The sequence below is a fragment of the Lichenostomus cassidix genome, chromosome 1 (genome assembly GCF_008360975.1).
Source record: "Lichenostomus cassidix isolate B80296 chromosome 1, HeHo_3.0, whole genome shotgun sequence".
Classification (NCBI taxonomy): Eukaryota; Metazoa; Chordata; class Aves; order Passeriformes; family Meliphagidae; genus Lichenostomus; species Lichenostomus cassidix.
The window spans coordinates 20,193,235-20,214,388 of record NC_139479.1 but is presented as its reverse complement, the minus strand read 5'-3'; the positions used below and the strand labels follow the sequence as shown (position 1 = coordinate 20,214,388).

The window sequence follows — 21,154 nt, the reverse complement described above, 5'->3', positions numbered from 1 at the left end:
TTAGCTTCATGAGAATTTTACATTCTTCCCTTCCAACCTCTATCCCTCCATTTCAATCACTCTTGTAAAATTATAACTTTTCTATTTATAGGGGGAAAAAGCTCAAAAATGTAACTACTGATTGTCAAGAAACCAGAATGTAAGTTAGACTGAAAAAATAAACAAACAACCCAAAGAAAATGAAACCACATATTTTTTTCTCTTTAGAAAACTCTTGGACTTTTTAAATCATATATGAGTTTGGTAATTCCAGTGATTATTTTACTAACAATTAAAAGTACCGTAGGATAAAAGGATGCAAACTCATCCATCCTTAGGGGTAAGAGGTTGAAGATAAGAAAAATGTCTTTAGTTATAATCTTTTGCTTTAGCAAAACCTCTGGTGTAATTCCTGAAATACTTCCTGAAATATATTCTTGTAGAAAGTCCAAGTTTACAGCAAAATGAACCAACAAACACGGAGTGCAGTGCCATAGACAAAGACATCCTTCGGAAACATTTTAAGGGAAACCTAGCATAACATAAAATCAGTCTTTTTGTGACATATTGATTACCTGCTGTGAAGATATTTCTTTTCTTTCTTTAACTCTAGAACAAAAAATTTGTTAAGCTGATGTATCAACAAGAAATTTAAAATTTTGATACTGAGGTATACACGACAACATATTTTCTAATTGGAATTTTAAAAAACATCTTGTTGCTACTAATTGCATTTTGTCTTAAATGAGTAATGGAGAAGCATCACTGTCCAACTCAGGCAAAATTCAAAATATCCAACAAAACAGCAGGGGAAAAGCCGTAAACAAAAAGCAAAAGCAAGCTCCCTAAAGAAACAAGGAACCCATAAAAATGCTTTTAAGAGAAGTGGACTTCCCACAGCAGAATTATGGCTCATAGGGCCAAGGCAGAAAACAGCGGAGAGAGACTCAGACAACAGAAGTTGTCAACATCCAGGATGTGTAAAGGAAAAGTCAGAATGATTGTTGCTCAAAAAGGAAGAATTAGAAAAATCACCAAAGAGTAAGTGCTTCACATAACCTAAGATCTGTTTTCAAAGTCAACAATGATAAGCAGGTTTAGTTTGTTGGTTTCAAATCTGGCAGTGCTACTATTAAATTTAAAATGGATTTAAGGGCAGAGGTGACTGTGATTTGTAAAGAGACTTTACAAGAGATGATCCCTGGAAGCAGATGGAGTGGTTACAGATAGTGCTCAGTAGCCCTGGGGACATGGGAGTTGCCTGCTTTAGTGCAAAGTCTACCTCAGTGACACAGGGAAGGTGTGTGCCTTCAACAAGCTCAGCACTAATAGGATTCCAGACACTGAAACCCCTAACTAAATCACAGTCATTGAGAAGGAGATTAAAAGCAACTGGAAGAAGCTTGGCCTAAATCTGGTAATAATGGCCTGAAATCATGAAACAAGAGACTTTATTTCATGCCTTTTGCTTATGCATTTTTGCCATTCTTTCTGCTCACGTGGCTAAAGAACATGGAAACACCAAAGCAGCAGTCATTACTAAACTGAGAGTGTAGCAGGCCTTACAGAGCTGATATTAGTCATCACTCAGCTAAGCCATATATGTATTTCTTAACAGCATTAAAACGTGTTAACTGTAATACAATGTCAAAAAATAACTGCAGTATTCCAAAAAGTCAAGCTTCACTGAAATGCTGCAACTAAAGGCTTCCAAACATTGTACAGGTGGTTGTTTGTTTTTTTTTATTCCCCTGAGACATTAGAAACATATTTCACATACTGAAATTACAGAATTTGCAGAAATGTGCTCTCCAAGTTTCTGACTTTGTCACTTCATTCTTAATATATTTCCATAATTTCCTGATGTCTAGGTAACATATAAAAGAAAAATAAGGTTATTTGATTCATATTTACTTTTTTTTCACTCCTTGCCTCACTAAAATATTTGTTGTTCCACTTTAAGTCATTTTTAAGATAGGTTTCTTCCCACAGTGACTTAAGAAATTATGTTTTCTCAAGCTATGGATCTGTTCATTTAAGGGAAAGCTAAGTATTCTCCTACCACGGGAGAGTTTACCAGGATAATGATAGCACCTTGACAGAGACCAGGAGCAGCTTTCTGTGCTCTTTACAGAGTGCTGCCCCATGTCAGTGGCACAATTACTGTATTTGTGGGCAGCCTGACTGAACCTCGAGCAGCCCAGGTGCCCAGCAAAGACATGAGCAGGGAGACCAAAATTCACATCTGTCTTCCTTTTATTTTATTCCCAGTTAGTACCCCAGCTGTGGTGATACTCTGCACTGAAGCCCCAGAGTTTCAGCTGTGCATCTGCAGTTGTCTGGGCTAATGGCAAATTGAATGAATCTTCAATGAATCTTCCGCAAACCAAAGTTCAATGGCAGAAGGGCTGCAAGGATTCCAACGTGATGGGATTTGTGCCACTCTTCTTTGCATGGTGTCCACCCTCCCTGTCACAGTCTCCTCAGAATGACAGTGTACTGGGCATGTGATGGACTCCTCTCTGTCCTTGCTGTTGACACTTTCTGCTCCAACAGCAGGGGCATCTCCCTATGACCAGCATGACTTCTACATCCTGTTTGCTCCATTTGCCAAGGCTGTGCTCACAGTCATTACACCTGTCCCAGCTTGGGTTAGTGGCACCTCTGTGCTGAATCTTTCTTCCCTTCTTACCCTATAGCTCTGCAGCAGGACAAGCAGCCTTTCCACAGCATTTTCACTGAAGGCACTCCTTTCTGCTGCCAGACAGCCACCCCCTGTCTCCCTGACATCCCCAAGCTTGGGGACACCTGTGGCTCAAGCAGAGGCTGCTAGGTGCCCAGCACACTCTGCCACAGCCACAGCAACCTCAGCTCACCTCAGCTGAGCTGTCCAGAGCCCCTGGTAGTCTCAGAAGTTCACACCCTGCTAAGGGTAATGTGCTGCCTGACCAAGGAGTATTAACGATTTCAGAAGCTGCAGTTCCTCAAACCAACATATGGCATATAAAAGAGGCAACACAAATGGGCCATTGCCACTGTCAGTTTAATATTGAACAATCATTGAATAACATGGTCAAATATCACATGAATCCTAATTCATTCAGTAGTGCAACTTAAGCAACCAGTACAAATTCTCTAGAAATATGGCTGTTTGAGTTCTCGTTTCTCAGGACTTGAGAGGTAACTAATGTCTGAGAAAATAAAAATATATTGAGAAGCTGCAGGTTTAGTTTTCTGTTAGCTTTGCATTCCCAGGGGCAGTGTGCAAAGGGTTTAATTACAAACCTGCTAAGAATAAAAGAACATATAAACTTTTGCTTCAAAAGAACATTTTTCAATTTCTTTGTAATTTGACAGGCCCATAACACAATTGAAGTTGTTTACGCCATGTGCATTTTTTTCCCCATGCAATTTCCTTGATATTTAAGATGTGACTGTTTGCCTTACTGTTGTTTCACAAGTAATTAATAAGAGAGGATGCAGAATCCCCATTCTTCATTCTCTCCAAAACATGAAAGGACAAGGCTCTGAGCAACCTCTCATCTGTGACAGAGATGTTATAGAGATTTTTAGGCTAGCTGAAACAACAAGTCTAGATAAAGTCTGGAGCTAATGAAAATGCTGATTATACCATTTGACTCATAGTTTCCCAACAACTGTATATAACATTTTGACATAAAAATTGTTATTAGTTCCACATATTTTACAAAGTCACAAATATTACAAAATAAATATGGGATCCCCTTAGGACTTTAATAAAGTTTTGCAGATGATTTGGGATCATTTGTACTCAGTGTGACATACTTAGCCTGAATGTAAATTATTGTCTTAATGGCATTTATCAATGCAAATATGAGTGATATCTACCAATTTAATGTTTACTTCTGTGTGCTCACCAAACTTTCTTGTGGCTAGCATGACTGTTGTGTAAAAGGACAGGTTTTCTAGTCTCCAAAACTATACATAATAATTGAGATATGGTTTCAAATAGTCTTTATATTTAAAACCAAGTATTACATTGCTGACAAGGAACATTTTACTGAAATCTGCTTTAAATACATTAATATATATGATCTTAATGGATTTCTTTTATATTGGAAAAGTATCCTAAACCAAAATCTTTATAGCAATAAACAGTGAAGAGAACCATGCTCCCAGTGTGTCATGTATGACTAAGAACAGTAACTGAGACAAGTCCTTTACAACAAAAGTAATGAACAGAGATTCATTATAAACCAAAAGTAAAACCCCCTTCAAGTTTAGGTTAAAAGACAAGAGAAATTAACACAATCTTCAGACAAATTTAAAAAATACAGGGTTCATTCACTAGTGTTAATCTACTATAAAGCACTGGTGACTCAGCCATTCATGAAGCATTTTCATCAATTAAATGCTATCCTTTCTGACAAGAAATATTTTCCTCAAAGCACGGGAAAATGTGTATGGATCTTCTTTGTCTACAGTAGGATTCAATAAACACCAAGCAAAAATAATATTTGCCCCAAGTGCTCTGAGAGAACAATTAGCACTCACCAGATTATTTTTATTCTTGTAAAATTCTGTTTTATGGTTACAGTCTTGGCTTGCAGGCACATTCACTGAAAGTCTGAAACATTTATATTTCAAGCAAGTATTGCAGCACATCTCAGAAAATAAATTTAAAGTATTAAATTGAATGTTTGCAGATAACCACAAATAATGGAATCAATACTAGAAATTGGATGTTGGCGAAGAAATTAATCCATCAGATGAGCAGATTCATTTAGTGTCACCTATGCTCTTCTGTTCTCAGTGTCTCCTCTACCTTTCACTTACATAAAATGACAGCATGGAAATTCCAGCTTCTCAGTCTACAACTACTGACTTTGCAGTCTGAACCATTTAAATCAGGCAACGTTTTCTAAATAAAATATAAAAATGTGATAAAAATGTTGACTAATCACTATAATCAGCAAACCCAGAGTTACTTTTAAACATTGACAATTTTGAACCTCTTGCACACATTTTAATACTGGACAGTTTGTGTAAAAAACAAGCAAGCTCTATTTGGTGTACAAATATATTTGCATACAAATACAAAGAGATATTTGTGCGCAGCATATTTGCCTAACTCTCCTGAAAAATGACAGTCCACTGTTTTTAAAGCTGATCTTCCATTGAGAAGACACAGACCTGCTGAACGCAGATTATTATAAAGTAACATGAATAAATCACCAGCAGAGGTAAGGAGCTGGGTACAGAAAGCATTCATAAATTCTTTAGTCTCTGTGCCATGCAGCACTCTCAGTAAATGCTTACAGCAAGGTGTATATTAAATATTCATCCTGCTCCTGCCAGCACCTTGAGCAGCAGCAAGAAGGGCATTAAGCACAATGCAAAGGGGACACAGCGATTTGCTCCTTGCACATTGGCTCTATTTCAAAGCTTTCATTCTCACTGCTCTCCCTGGTGCTTGCTCTGCCCTCCCAGGTGCTGCACTGACACCCAGGGGCTGACAGCCACTGTTTTGGCCCAGGGCATTCCTCAAGGAGGCTGGCAGAGGTTCAGACAATGACAATACAATACCTGTGATCAGAAAACAGAAATATAGAAGGTGTGTTTGGTTCGTTGGTTGGTTTTGTGCTGGAAAAACCTTTCATTTTATTATTTTTCTTTCATTAAATGGAATCTTTTGATTGTATTCTGGTTTTAGGTGCACAAAATCCAGGTTGTACAGAAGCACAAGCTGCAAAACCCAACCCCAAAATTATGAATACTGTTCAATATATAGCACATCTGCTTTATTTCATATGCTTTATTTAATCCAGTCATTGTGTCTTTTAATCCAATGTTGAATAAAATATTTCTTTGAAGATATGGAAAGAAAAAATGAATGGCTATTCTGAATTACAGTGTATAGAACACTTCAACCATTTATTTTGACAACTTACCCATTCACCTATTCAGGTGGTACATTATTCTTCTCTGGGTTTAATGAACCACAATGGCAAATATTATAGAAATAGTCAAACTTGCAGAGAAATTTAACTATAGGGGTTTCTCTAAATATTATTCATTTATTTAAAAAGAAAACCAAAACCAGAAATGTAAGCAGTTATTGTAACGAGATAGAAATACCAGGAAATGTTGGGGTTTTGATCAAGTTAACAAAAAATAAATGTTTATTAGATAAGTCAAGAGTTTCCCAAAGGTGCATCTCCAAACTAAGGATAGTGCACCTGAGAATAATATTGCATCTATGACAATTTGAAACAGCTAAATATTTGTAGTAAGACAGATATTTATATTTGTTACAAATACAGAATTCAAACCATGGGATACTGCACTTTAAAACAGAAAATACTCCAAATCTGGTGCATACATAAATTCACCATGAGTTCCAATCATGAGAATCTTGGCTTGCAGGATCAGGCCGCTGGCAAAGATCCAGCAACTTAATTAATTTAAGTTAGCATAACAAAAGGATGAACAAATCTTCACTGTGAACCATCCAGTTAGAATAGAAAAAGGGCAAGCTCTTATGACTGACTTTTTACCTCCAGTATTGTTTTGCAATGTAAATTACTTAAATTATATTTAAATTTATTTTCAGATTATTTGATGACTATCTAAAGAAAACAAAATGCTGTAGTAAGGAGAGGATAAAATGGTATGCCTTCATGCACAATGAAATTTAGATGAAGCAAAGGTACTTGGTGTGACACTAATTTTTCTTACATGGCTCTATCTCTTCAACGCAAGAAAAACAAAGTTCTAAATTCTGTATGGAGGAGATAATGTAGCAATATTTCGATGTACGATAGTTTATTACATAAACAGTATGTACAAATTCTAAACATGAAAATAGTGAGTAAAAGAAATCAGGCTCTATTTACATTTACATTTTTTTTTTACAAAATGTTTTTACAAGAAGTGTATTTTTTTCTCTAAATAATAGGACAAACACATAAGACCAATCTTTTTGTATTACATACATAAATAAATATTGACTTTAAATGATTGTTATAGGAACATAATTTCTACAGCCAATTTGGGTAACAGAGAAGCAGTTCTGTTACCTCTACTACAATATAATTAAGTAAAAAGGAAAAATTTTACATATAGAGCTCTGTTAATTACTTTGCAAATTGTACCTTACTAATATATCAGTAGAGGTAATACAGTCGTTACATTTCATGCCCACAACTGAACAATGAGTTTTGGCATGCAAACCCATATATAATCATCAACATCTGCAGGTATCCATTTACATTTTTTAAATAAAGGGTTTTCTTAATTATTGAAAACTACATGCAACAGCTTATTAATATCATATTCCTGGTTAAAATGCACAAGTTTGCATAACATTATTTTTAGTAAGTGATGTTCACAGGTACTGATCAAAAGGGTAGGAACATACTTGGCACATAGTATAAGAAAATGAATTAATAAATAAGTCAATATCACTATGACATTTACATATACACAAACAAAAAATAAAAATTTGTCTGGTGGTGTACACAGAATTTAGAACTGTCTGGTCCTCCCACTCTGTCTTACAAAGCCCTGATTTAAGACAGTATTCAAGCAAACTTTGACATCCATGCTTGATTTGAAGCATCACTAAAGCTCATTCTTAACTGCACAGGTTTACTTCCATCCCACAGACTTCCTTTGTGCCAACCTCCCTGAATCAGGACCTGCTTATTTAAAGGTCTCCCTGACTCCAGCTGGCAGCATGGAGATGAAAGTATTATGAAATAAATTGACTCAATATTAAGGTTTCCATACAGTTCTGCTAACACCAATGGTAAAACTCCCATTCACATTAGCAATGACTTTGTGTGTGACCACGCCAAATATTAATGTCAATGTCAGCATTGCCACACCATGTCCTCAGCTCTTTCTGGAACCACTAAGTTGAGGATGTTCAGCATTTGAAGTATCAGATTTCTTATTTATTGTCTATGTGCTATATTGTTAATGAATATTCAAGTTGGTACACATGGATGATACAGCACAAGTTCTGTCTTATTTTCTTCTTCACTATGAACAAATCAAAAATGGTCAAAAAAAAGATATAATGAGAAAAACACATTTTCTTCTTAAACAAAAATCACCAAACAAAAAAATCAACTTCACAAAGCAGTTAGCAAAAATAGCAAAATCTTATAATTCTCCTTCAAGAAATAAAGATAAACAAAATGCATCCTGAATTCAACTGACAAATCCATCAGAATCGCACACAGCAAATAACACATTAGTGTAAAGGTGCAGAGTATCTTAAAACATCCCAATATCTCTAATATCATCCCAATATCAACTCTGAATTACACAACATTATTAGAGAAAATAAATCTTTAACTAGTGAGTTAAGTAGCAAACTGCTGACTTAAATGTTTAATGTGGCTTAGTCTACTAAATTAGGACAATACCCTGTTCGTTTCAGCAAACAAAGCTTTAGAATTAGGCACTAAAAACTTCAAATTTGTACTGCTAAATTTGTAAAAATATTCAGGAAATCACTCAGCTGGGAATTTAGCATCCATGCATGACCTTTGTTAATTTTGTATTTTTCATTTTTGATTTGGAGGATGACTTGAAAGGTGACTTGATAAGATCATTTATAGAAGGAAAAAAATAATCTACATCATAGGGGACTCTATATAATACACTTGATCAATACATTTCTACTTTATCAGCTTTTGGTTTTGATCAATCTACTTCAGTAGGGAAAACATCTTGATGTTCTTCAAAAGTATCTTGTTACTTTGAACAGACAAATGCTTCAGAGAGAATGGCATCAGCAAACAGTAACAGCTGTGATTCGTCTCAGAAGCAGGAGGGTGTGATGACTCAGGGCTCATAAATACCTGCTTATCTCCAATGATTTGGAATCATTGTAACAAAGACCAACATCTATGTTCTGTGCTTTACAGTGTCACTGCGAATGAAATGTAATTCATTAAGACTAATCAAGTCACTGTAGATTTGAGCCAGCACAACTAGAACAGACTGTGATTGAAAGGTTTGGACAGAATTCTTCAGAGAAGCCTGATGTAATTGCTTTCCCTGATCCTGCCAACACCACAAAGATCACTTCTATACTCCTCTACTCCCTGTGCAATCCAAATGTGAAAGCAGTCCTGCACACCTGTCCAATTCAAATTTTGTTTTCTTTGTAAAAACATGCACCTGAAACATTTCCATCCTGACAAAAATCTCTCAGGCTCTGGCCTTCTGATAAGACTGAAAATAAACCTCTATACTACAGATTTTTTGAAGAAGACTTCATCTGTTAATATGATAATGTATTTCAGAAAAAAAAGGAAGGAATTAAAAGCACCATAGCCTTTAATATATTTTAAGATATTGTTAAAGGCCCAAACCATGTAGCAATACAAAATGTCTGGGAAAATTCCTGGTCACTAAGTGAATATCAAAAAAGACAACATGCAAAATAGAAAGAAACTTGAAAAGAGCCCTTTAAAACTGAAGGTAAAGATGTAGAAAAATTGTAATGAGCAAGTGATCAGAAATCAATGCAGTTTCTTTCTCCACCTGTGGTATTAATGCTATCGACTTCAGTATAGACAAACCGAATACTTTGTGAACATTCTAGCATGATAAACACAGCTCTGATCCTTGGTTTCAGGTAGGTATTACCTCCTATTTGCTTTTTCATAAAACAGAGTCAGACTAATGTCTGAGCTCCTCTTACTGAATATCTCAGAAAAATACAAAGCACATATGAGGCTGTAGCATCTGCTGTATGAAAAAGTGGCCACTTTGTCAAGTTGGACTCAAGTTTTAAGGTACATTAGCCTCATGTGATGATTCAAGGAGCAATGGAAACAGTGCCAAAGAATTCAGGAGCACTTTGAACATCTTGAACATTAAGAGCTGATTATGGGTACTTGTATGGATATTTATTGGCAGATACTTTCCACCCTCTCAATAATAAATCCAAGCAGTTTCTGTTTACTATTGAGACATGTGTCTCTGCACGACAAATTATTCTAGACAGTTTATATTGCACAATAAGGCAATACGAATTCCCTTATGGTTAAAAAGGGCACCCTTCTGTCTAAATTTGAAAAATTAATTCAAATAAACTATAAGCCAATGTTTTCCAGATGCCAGAATATTGTCACATAATTCTTTCTGTAAGCAGAACAGCAAAATAGAGCCAATACATCCATCCTTCTGTTCTGAAGATCCACAGGGAAAAGAAATATGTGCATCAAAATTCAAAGCCAAAAAGTAGCTCTACAGCTACTTGAATAATAAATGTGCCTGAGAATTTCGGTTTCTAAAACATTAATGTTAACTATTCAGGTTTTTAACAAGAAAACTGGTGTTTCTATTCAAGATAATATTATACCTTGAAATATTATATAACAAAAAATTGTGAGATTTTAAAATTTATTCTTCCAGGACCTATCAATTAATTGCATTCATTGTCATGAATTTTAAACAATTCTGTGAATTGTCATTTGTTTCTCTACAAAGGTATTTCTACCCTGTATATCCTTGAACTATTAACTATATTAATAGAAGATCTCCATGATAGAACATTACCACTTTAGACCAGATGAGTAATACATCTGGTATCATCATCTTCCTCCATGGTGACACTGCAATTATTAAAAATTAGGTATTTCAGGGTTTCTGCTACTGGTATTTATTTTACTTATGTCCTTACTTCAGACATATGGAGATATTCTTTAAGAGCAGAATACACTAGGGCTAAGTTAAATCCACTGATGAGAACTCAGCCTCCTTTAAAAGTATGTATACATCACAGGACCTTGAAAATAGCAACATTGAATTCAATAACAGAAAAAGCTGTATACACTGCACCGTTTCAACCTACTTTAAACATTGAATATGAGAACATTTCAAATGAACACAGTTCCAAATTTCTCACAAGTGTTGAGTTGGGTGCAATCTTCAGTTTGTTGAATAGTGCTGAAATGACACTTGCTGTATGATTCATCCTGGTCGTGGTACAAATAGAATTTATCATGGCTAAACTACAGAGAAGTAGATATGGATCGTACAGGATGGTAACTTTCATTGGAAAACTGATTTCACTGCTCCAACTGATGTGCTGCTACCCAGCCCTCATTTGGGAGCTCAGTTTTTTTCCCTCAGTTATTTGTATAATCATCTGAAACAGTCTAATATTTCTCTGGGGGTGGCTTGTAGTGATGTGGATGATGTTGCTTCAGATGAGGTCCTAAACAAAAGAACATATCAACATATCAAACCCTGGATACGTAATGCCAACATTTATCTATATTGAAAAGGCTTTGTGAGCCCTTCAGCTTATAAGTGCTGTGTCTGTGATGACAACTATGTGCACGTTCAGTCCAGGCAACTTTAGTGGGCCTGTGAAAGGACAAAAAGATTCAAGCAAATTTTGAACTAATTAATAGTAGTTTTTACTTGGCTTTGCTGAGTACAGCTACACTGAGCTGTACTTTCCAGACACACATGAAGTGCTATAAATGGCCATTAGGAGGTTTGCATTGCTTTAGTAATATGATCAGGCTCTAGCCATGCTGGACTGAGTGAACCCAGAAAAACCTAAATTTGAAATCTCTGTAATCCTGCAGGCAGCACCTGGAGGACAGACCAACGTTGAATCCCAAGTGCTATAGGGATAAGCCAAAAGGCTGTGGCTGGAATGAATGGCAAATGTTAGACCACAGAAACTGAGTGAGAGAAAGATTGTATTTGCTTTCATCATTGCTGATGGGCAGTTATGGGGGGAAAAAGCCAGTATTTTCACATATCTGAAGTTTATGGAATGCTACTGGAAACAGTAAAAGCTCTAAGGCTTGAAAAAGCTCTTTACATGAGGAAGATTGAAGTTTTGCAACATGTCACCACCACGTGTCAGAACAGTGTAGGGCTTACTGTGGGGTGCAAAGGGAGGCAGGTCAGGTGTTCGGAAGGATTTAATGGTCGCTGGTCCTTCCCCACCAGTCGTCAGCACTTGAACTTCCAGGCGGTACAGCATTGATGGCCTCAGGTTGGGCACAGTGAGTACATAATGGTCCTAAAAACAAATAAACCACTTTAATTCTCAGAATGTCAAAAAATAAACCATAGTTGCTCCACTCACACACATCAGTGATTTAAAAAGGTTCTATCACTGTCACCACCCACAAATTATTTTCTTAGAATTCCATTAAAAGGATTTAACATATGTATCACTTTGTTGAGAGTTTGTTTTGAATTTTTTTGTTTTCCATTCCCTTTGAAAATACATGTTTTTAACCATAATACTATGGTGTTATGTGTACAAGCTCCAAGTCATTACAAAGTGTTATGGAAAGTGTGCTCATCACTTTAGTGATGTGCTCATCACTCAAAAATGAATAAATGTGTAACTTCCTAACCATTCTTTTTAACAAACATGTTCATTACACAAACTTGTTTTTATTTTGGATTTGCATGTGAATTTTTCTAATTGGCAATTTAAGTAGTGGCTGGCCTGGGGCCACTTCTGCAGCTAGTGAAAAAAAAAAAGGGTGACCACATTAATTTCAAATTTGTCCCAGTTACACCATTAAGAATTTGTCTTCTGCTCTTAAGGCCATTTATGGTGTGATGGACTCACTTTTCACTGCTCCATAACTTTTGTGCTCACTTAGACCTGTGCAAAACAATTTCAAAGTAATTTTATAGACACTTCCAGATGGGAATACATCTGGCTGAAGACTGACTGATAATTAGGAATCAAGTCATTCATCTAAATCAAAATCAAACTACCAATCAAAGCATCACCTGCATTAAGCTGAAACAAATCACTCATTCCAAGCTGATAAGGCCCAGTCCCAGGAAGGGGACAGTTGGAGCAGTGATGCTGGACAGTGTGGACACAGTGACCAGCCAGGCTGGTCTGGCCAGGAATCTGCAGGACAAGTTATTCTGGCTGGCACTGTACCCACCCCACGTGAGGCAGCCAAAGTGAGCTGTGGGAATAACCAAGAATCTCCTGCTACTGCCAGAGCAGACAGTAAAGGGCAAAGGAGAGAGAAAAAGTCGGGGGAAATGTGTTGTTTTGCTGGTAAATTAGCACAAATTCTGAGGTGGGGCTGCTTTTAACAGGCCTGGCTGAAGCTGTTCCATCTGATATAAAATACTGCCTGGGTGGGGGAGAGACAGGAGTGCATATATTGAATTTGTACACTCAGTTTGCACATTCAGGTGCTCCTCCAGCGGTTAGGACCTGTGCATTTTAGCCCTAGTTATGTAAATATTACATTTTTAGTCAGAGTGAATGATCCTCAGCATAAAATACCCTAAATTTTGGTAGTTTCTGAGAGACAGAATATACTGTTTCAACTCAAATCAGAGCCTTCTCCAAGTTAACCAGGTGCCATAAATATATGGCACAGTGATAGATAATTAAAGGAATCTCCAGGCCCTACAGTAGTGAACACACAGATGAGAAACTAACGCATGACACAATGAAAAGGAGTGTTTTAAACAAAACCTTATACGTATTTCAGATCTAGCTGGACCAAAAACTTACAAAAAGGAACAGAAATTCCAAATAAAATATATGCCTGTTCCTGAAAAATTAAGACTTAAACCAAAATGTAAATCAATATCTCATGGCCTGTTGATGCTGGCAGCAGAGCTTGAATGAAGGTCTCTTCACCTGCCTCGGCCAGAGGAGGAACTGAAATAGTAAAGCCCATCTTAGAGAAAATAAGAAGAATTAAAGTTGTTAATTCTCGCACTGTCAATAAACAGCTCTCCTTAAAATTATTTGTCCATCAGATTATGGTGTATACTGGGAGAGGGGAATGTGATTTTTTTTTTTTTCAGAGCAATGAGTGACTGAAAGGAAGAGACAATTCTCTTAAATTCCTCAACCTGGACACCAAATAATTAGTAAAACGAAGGTTTTGGCTAAGTTGAACAGCCCAATCACCAAAAGAAAATAAGAACTATCTATTGCTAAACAGATGATCTTTTCTTCCCTTCAGGCACCTCTCAGACAAAGCTTGCTAATTTGAAAATTTCGAATATTAAAATGTTTCATGTGTCATCAAGAATAGTAGCTGTGCTTTGTATCTCCATCAAAGAGGAAAAAATTAAACACTTCCTGCTCCAACTTACCTGCAGAGCCAGAGTGTTTGACATCTGCATCACCACTAAACATTACAAGAGCCACAGACACACACACACTTAGGGAGCCATTGGCAAAAGAAAGTGACAAACAACTTACTGCTGGCAGTATCTGTGACTGTGAAATGATGCTGTTGGGCAAACTGTTCTGCCGGCTCTCTGTGGTCACTTCTGCCCAAGTGACTTGAAACCCTGTCATGGGCTGGTGAAGGTCTGCCTTGGATATCTTCCAGGAGAAATGGCCAGTGATGTTACCTTCCTGAACAATGAAAGATGCAGACAGATTCTCGGGTTTGGCCAACACTTTGGGTAGAACTGGCACTACAGATTTGGAAAGCAAAAAAAGATAAGCTAAACTTTGAGAGATAATCTTTAATAACATACATTTAATTTCACAAATCAAGGTCAGACTGAGCTCTGTTGCTGGTGTGACACAGGATCCAGTCAGCTTTCTACCGTCACGTTTTCAGTGTTAACCAAAGACAATCTTTGATATATTCCACTGACATTTCAGACCATAGTCAAACTTCAGATAAAATGCCCAGCTGCAGGTACAGAAAGGAAAGCCTATGGCATGTAAAGACCTAAGTGCATCACTCACTGGGAGCCATTCTCCTGCTCCTCATATTTCAGAATATCTGAGCTCAGACTGGAAGTTTTGGGACTTCAAGAAAATGCACAGGGTAGCACAGAACTCCATTATTCAGCCAAAAAATAAAATTCATGCTCTAAAACTGTGTCAATAGAGGCACTGATTAGGAGAAAGTTATACCTGGGTTGTAGTTGCCCAGGAAGGCTGTAATGCTGGAAACTGTCAGGACAGGCATTAAGGAAATGGCAGTGGTGGCCAGCAGGGCTCTGGGTGACTTTTGGAGCATGGTGGTACCCTTGGGAACAGGAGGGACTCAGCATGAGAGGGCTACCCTCTAACCAGAGAGAGGTATCCACACTGGGCAGTGCAAAGCCAAGGCTGACCTGACCCAGGACCAGCTGACCCCAGAGGTACTCTCCAACCAGTATCTCCATAATTCTGCAACTCCCAAAACCCTCTAGTTATACACTGCAACAATCCTGTAAAAGATGTGAGGGCCTGTAGATGTCATTTGAGAGTGGGATTAACCTAAACAAAATCAAACTGAAAAAGCAGCTTGCATCTGCAGCAAAACATTAAGAAGATGGGTCATGCCACCATTATCATGTTTACAGTTATCATCCATCTTTATAATAAATACAATTGGGAAATCGTTCTTCCCTGCAAAAAAAAAAAACCCAACTATGTAATAACAAATGTTATTGTATGTCCACTAAAATCACACTAAATTGACAAAACAGTAATAATATACTACCCAAAATCAATACTCCTCTGTATTTCTGTTGATTTTCACATGAGCAATAGTCATATTTTTATTTGTTCTGAATCTTTCATTTCCTGTTCTAGAACTGCTTTTAAAGACTCTCTTTTGGTGATTATAAAAGCATTTGGAACTATTTGGTAGTTCTCCAGATCATGCCTTACCTCCTTCTGCAGGACAATTAATGTGCTTGTGTTTTTTTTCTTTAAATGCAGAGCAAGGTGGGGTAACAAAGAAAGTGCTCTCAGCCTTAAATCGACCCTTAGATTTTGCAGGCAGAACAGTTACTTTGTATTTGCATGAAAATGACAGGTCCTTCAGAATAATGTAGTTTTCCTACAATAAGAAAAACAAAAAAGATCACATGCTGCAAATAGAGCCCAAGGGAAAAAAGAAAAAAATATACGAACAAATTGAAAAATAACTTTGGCAGAAGATGAAAAGTTTTCTCAAAAAAATATTTTCCTGAATGCTTAACACATGCCAATGTAGTTTTAACTCAGAGAAGAAAGCAAATATTGTCAGTGTTATGATTATTTTCAGTAGTAAAATATATTAGCATGGTATTAGAATATGTCCTTCAATTCCATACAGTTCCTTTGACATGCTGCATCAAAGCAAATGATTTCTAATATTTAGAACAGTCTCCCTGAATGATGGCAGTGGGGGTAGCACTGTGAGGATATAAATGCTAATCGAATTAAATAAATGTAAGAAAGCTGAGTTAAGCTGCTGTAAATGGCAGGCTTCATCTATGTTTAACTTTTTAAAAGCACATTTAAAGTTCAGCATGGCATTATGGATGCATATTTTCCCACTTCAGTACACTAAGTACTTCTATATTCTTATCAGGAAGAAAAACTCCACAGCTAAATACAAAGCACAAGTCTCTGTTTAAGGATAATGAGTGGAGAAGAAAACTTTGCGCAAAGTGAAAGTGTCCTGCTTTACTGCTGTCTGAAGCACTTTTGAAAATTACAGTCTGAAAGCTTTAGCACAAATCATATATGGAAAAAATGGTTGGTTGGTTGGTTTTTATCCTGGAAAAATCTCTAAAAATAACTTACTGGCTAAGGTCAAGAGTCTTTCACTACCTTTTAGATCTTTAATTCCCTTCAGAATCACTGATTTCCCATGTTCTTCTGCATAACTCCCTCTTTTTTTCTAATTGCAAATTAGTCTAACCTTCACTTGGAAGGTCATTTTCAATTGGACATACAGACTGGGCTGAGACTGGACTTGACTCCCTGCCCTCCACCTGCTGGGAGAGTGATCCAACAGGTTTCATGTCTCTTTAAAATTGTGACAGGACTATTTTTATGCATCATGACAGGGCTAAATGCTCAGCACTGAAAGCGTAAAGCCTTTATCCTCCTTAAGCTAAACATACCCAGTACTAAACCTTTAGCACATTGGCCTTCATCTTTTTGCTTGTACTTAGTTTCTCTCTCAAAAGAAACACCAGAGTTTCCTGAAGTAGATTGGATGAATTACCATAAAATGATTGAAAGGAAATAAGTTCATTAATCCCACAATGCATTTGGACAGATGTCCAATCAGTACTTCCCAACCTCTAGGGGAAATAAACTTCTTAAATGTTAAGTTTCTCCTATCTCCAATGTGCATATCTTGAAATATTGGGAATGATCATAACATATGTCAGTTTTTAGATCCACCTCTAATATTTGCTATGCTGACCCCATGAAACAGTAAATCTTACAAGCTAACAGCATCCTGTGGCTAGCACAGGTTTTTCCCATGAGAAGTTTTCTTGTGTTTTGTAAATAAAGATAAAGTTTGGATGTTGTTGGAACAGTGTCCCAGAATTTGGGCAGTGCAGGCCTAGCCAATCAGGCCTGGGGGAAGGCTTCTGACTGACCAATCTGGGTGACTTTTGAGAACTCTATATATGTGATGAAATCAAAACAATAAAGGTCATTCCTTCTTGCCACTGAGAACTGGTGCCTTCATTACTCTGCTAGCTGCTCAACAGCGACAGCATCCTGTGTGAGAAATAATGTCTTTTGATTTACTCTTTTACATGCCATTAACTCCCCTGAATGGATGGGGTAGTACGAATCAGGGCAAGGAGGAAAGGTGAATTGTGATTTTGTCCACTCTCCATAACGCTAAATCAATTTTGATGTACAAATCACATTACCCTGTTGTTCAAATAATGTGTTACAGAGACAGACGACACTAGATTGCCAACAAACTGAGTATGAAGTACTACCACTGCAATACATATTTGAGCTGACATGTACTTATATGGAGCTTTTCTCCCTATGTAATATCTGTCCGACTTCCAGATTTAATATCTAATATTTGTCACCTACAGCCCTTCTTTTCTTATCTGTCATTCTCCTCAGGATTGTGAAACTCACCTGCACCTCTAAAAGAAAACTTGGTTTACTAACTACTATTATTACTGTCCAGTATTTGCACTATGCTTAAGTCCTACATTGTCAATTGCAGATAAAACTCCATATTCTATATTCTAGAAATATGTCAGTAGAAATATGTCAGTACTTAGCTAAGAAGTTTGCCCGGTCTCATTTTCTGAATAACAACAAAAAAAATTAAATATCTTAGCCTAGTGCAGTTTTACGAAAACCAAGAAACCCAAAACCAGTCCAAATACATAATTTATATCTGTTGCCAAAGAGAAATATAAAAAAGAAAACATCCTTACTGATCTGTGAAACAGGGTATAACAAATATTGTGTTATGTTACAGAACCATCCTTTCTCTTGCTGCCTAGAAATTACTTGGAGTCAAGCAGAAGGCTGAGTGGAGACTTACATAAGTCATCTCTGTTACTTTCCTAAGTCCTTTGGTGTCATTGTGTGCACAGGACTCCAGTAACCAGTGGACTTGGAATTGATTCATGCTGATATCTAAACGATACAAAAAGAGAGGAGAAGACATATATTGTAAGTATGGTTTCACCACTGCAACTTTTCTGGCTTCTCTGGATAAATAGAAGGAGTTTTAAGTATTGTAGAGTTGGTAATTCCTCACTTGTACCTAAGCAATCTTTAATATAATGGAGAAAATATTATATACAAATGTAATTTAAACCTTGTATCAGCTAGCAGAGATAAAATTTAAAATAGTGAAACTGTATTTTCAAATATGTTACCACATACTGTTTACATTTAAAAAAAAATAAATTGAGCATTAAAAAAATTAATCTCAATGGTGCTACTTCTAATCATCCTGCAAATAATGGGACTGACTTTGTGTCAACTGCCTGACTGTTTATATTGTCAGAGCATTGCAATACTGCTGCCTGGCACTGCTTGAGAAATCTGTGCCTGAAGATATGCGAAAATGCCTGTAAATCCCCGAGCTTTCTTCTTTCCAAATACACCATAAAACCTGTTCAGTATCTGTCCAAATAAAATTCTAATCTTGACTCTTACGAGTAATACTAAAGGCTTACGTTTACTCCCATTTAAATCAATGACAAAACTTGCTGCAGTATCAACAGTATCAGCTTTCAACCTATTTCCAGCTCTCCTAGCTTTTTGTCTAATGCTTCAACAAGTAAGCAAAACAAAGAGCAATAAAGAATTGACAAAAAAAGGAAAAATCATTAGGTAGTGCAAGTAGTTCCTGACGTTTTTCTGGATTTCAGAAAAACAGGTGATGCAAAATTCTGACTGTTATTATTAATTAGCTCAATATGACATAGTTACTAATGTGCCTGACTGTGGGTTTCAGGAGGGAAAACAATTATCTCTGACGCCTTAAGGGCAGATCTGGCATTAGACTGCTATGAGCAGTTTGGATGCAGAGGAAAAGGATTGTAAACTAAAGAGAAAATAACTAGTGTAGGAAACTAGCTCAAATAGCCCCTTAAAATAAAATTTTGCAGCAGCTGTTCTTCATGTATGCTAATTATTTTTGCAATTTCATTGGAAACAATATTTTTTTTTAAAAGAAATCTACAAAATAATACATTTCCTGCTTTGTGATTGTTCCCACTCATTTAAAATAAATAAAGGAATGTATATTCTTTTGCTTGTCTCTTCAAGCTTTCCCACTTGATGTGCCTATTGGATGAAGACAAAAACTCACAGGGAATTTGTAAAAAGGTTCTATCTGATTTCATCTCTTCCAGTTCACTCCATTATTGACTATAACCTGCTAGAAGATCCTTAAGGGCTCTTCTCACCCAAACAATTTTATCATTATATGATTATGTTAAACTATATGTATGGGTGGACTGCTCTTTGCAAATCTACAAAATTTATATTTTTGCTTGTAATACCTTTCACTTGCCATCTATAAATAAATCACTCTCATTTGACAAGACATTTATCCAAGCCAATTAAGCCCTGTAATTATCCGGCAATCAAGAACTGGGTAAAACACATCCCTAAGGTAAGTTACAGGATATCACCACAAGGGCAACTGGGAAAAGACAAATCCCAAGCATCAAGACCTTACAACAGCTCAGCATTCAGATATATTGGTGTAGAGGTTTACTAGGCCTCTGTTCAGAAATATAATTCAAGGCATAATCATAGAATCATCAATGGCTTTGGAAGAGACTTGAAGAATCACTCAGTGCCAAACCCCTGCCATGGGCAGGGACACCTCCCACTAGACCAGGCTGCTCAATGCCCCATACAACCTGGCCTTGCACAGTGCCAGGGATGGGGAAAAGCAATTATTTCCAGCTACTGGCACACTGGAATCCTCTCTTTATTTTCAGGCAGCTCCAGCTCCATTCATTATAGGAGCTTCTACTCCCAAACAGTTCTTCCTTCCTTCCTACTTCTTTTCTGCATTAGCAAACTGTTAGCAACCCATTTGAAAACACCTGTGGTTTCTGATAACTTCTCTATTTGAAGGAAATAGAAATAGGTTAAAGAAGAATATAGAAAATTAGAAATAGGTTTAAAAAAAATCTATCAGCTTGTGCTGTAAATGGGATAGGTACTGGATAAGCTGCTCAAGCTGCATCCAGCTGAATGTCAGCCACTGCCACCAGAGCCAAGGGTTCTGGACTAAGCTCAGCTGAGGTTAATACACTGAGCCCACAGCCACATATGTTTCCAAAAAGTCATTTGAGTGGTTAATATGAACAGAATATTCATTACCTAATGGGACTGATTTTGGACAGTTTGATCAGAAAACTCTGCTATCCCTTCTAAAATAAGTACAAAACACTGTCAAGAAACTGCCAGACTCCAGTCTGCTTCCCTGGTATTTCAGATGTCACAGTATCAATTTTCTTCTGAATAACTGGAGTTTTCTTGATTCTAAATTTTCAATTAGGAGTCTTTTATAAAGCTTTTTAACTTCATTGTTCTCATGGTTAGAATGTCTACCATTTGACACTAGAAACAGTGATGCTTGCCCAAAGAGCAAGCATTCATATTTCCCAGAACTCAAAATATTTGTATAGAAACACTGAACTTGAAGGACATAATAAGTACTAGCACTCATTTGAGCAGCTCTAAGCTTGTGAAATTAGTCAACAAAATAGCCACTTAAGTAAGAACACCAAAGAGCTTATTCAAATACTTATTTTTAGTTTAAATTTACGTAAAGAGAAAAAAAAAAAAGGCAATCCAGGACAATTACTCTAAAAATCACTTAATGATACTGACATGGAAATTATCTCCAGATGCCCAAGCTAAAGACTTTTAGATCTGTAAGACAAATGCACATAACTAATC

The 21,154-nt window shown here is 36.7% G+C and overlaps 1 protein-coding gene across 2 annotated transcripts in view; it reads right to left on the bottom strand.

Annotated features, from left to right (window-relative positions):
• Positions 1–5,865: 5,865 nt before the first annotated feature.
• Positions 5,866–21,154, bottom strand: part of ANOS1 (anosmin 1) — a 128,909-nt gene continuing 113,620 nt past the window's right edge. The window contains exons 10-14 of one of the 2 annotated variants that reach the window (XM_085052476.1): positions 18,264–18,358; positions 15,626–15,797; positions 14,210–14,430; positions 11,822–12,025; positions 5,866–11,200 (exon numbers count right to left, since the gene is read on the bottom strand). In XM_085052476.1, coding sequence (XP_084908602.1) covers positions 11,189–11,200; positions 11,822–12,025; positions 14,210–14,430; positions 15,626–15,797; positions 18,264–18,358 — 704 coding nt within the window. In that variant the 3' untranslated portion in view covers positions 5,866–11,188. The remainder of the gene's footprint in view (positions 11,201–11,821; positions 12,026–14,209; positions 14,431–15,625; positions 15,798–18,263; positions 18,359–21,154) is intronic. The other variant, XM_085052468.1, reaches the window with a different exon arrangement.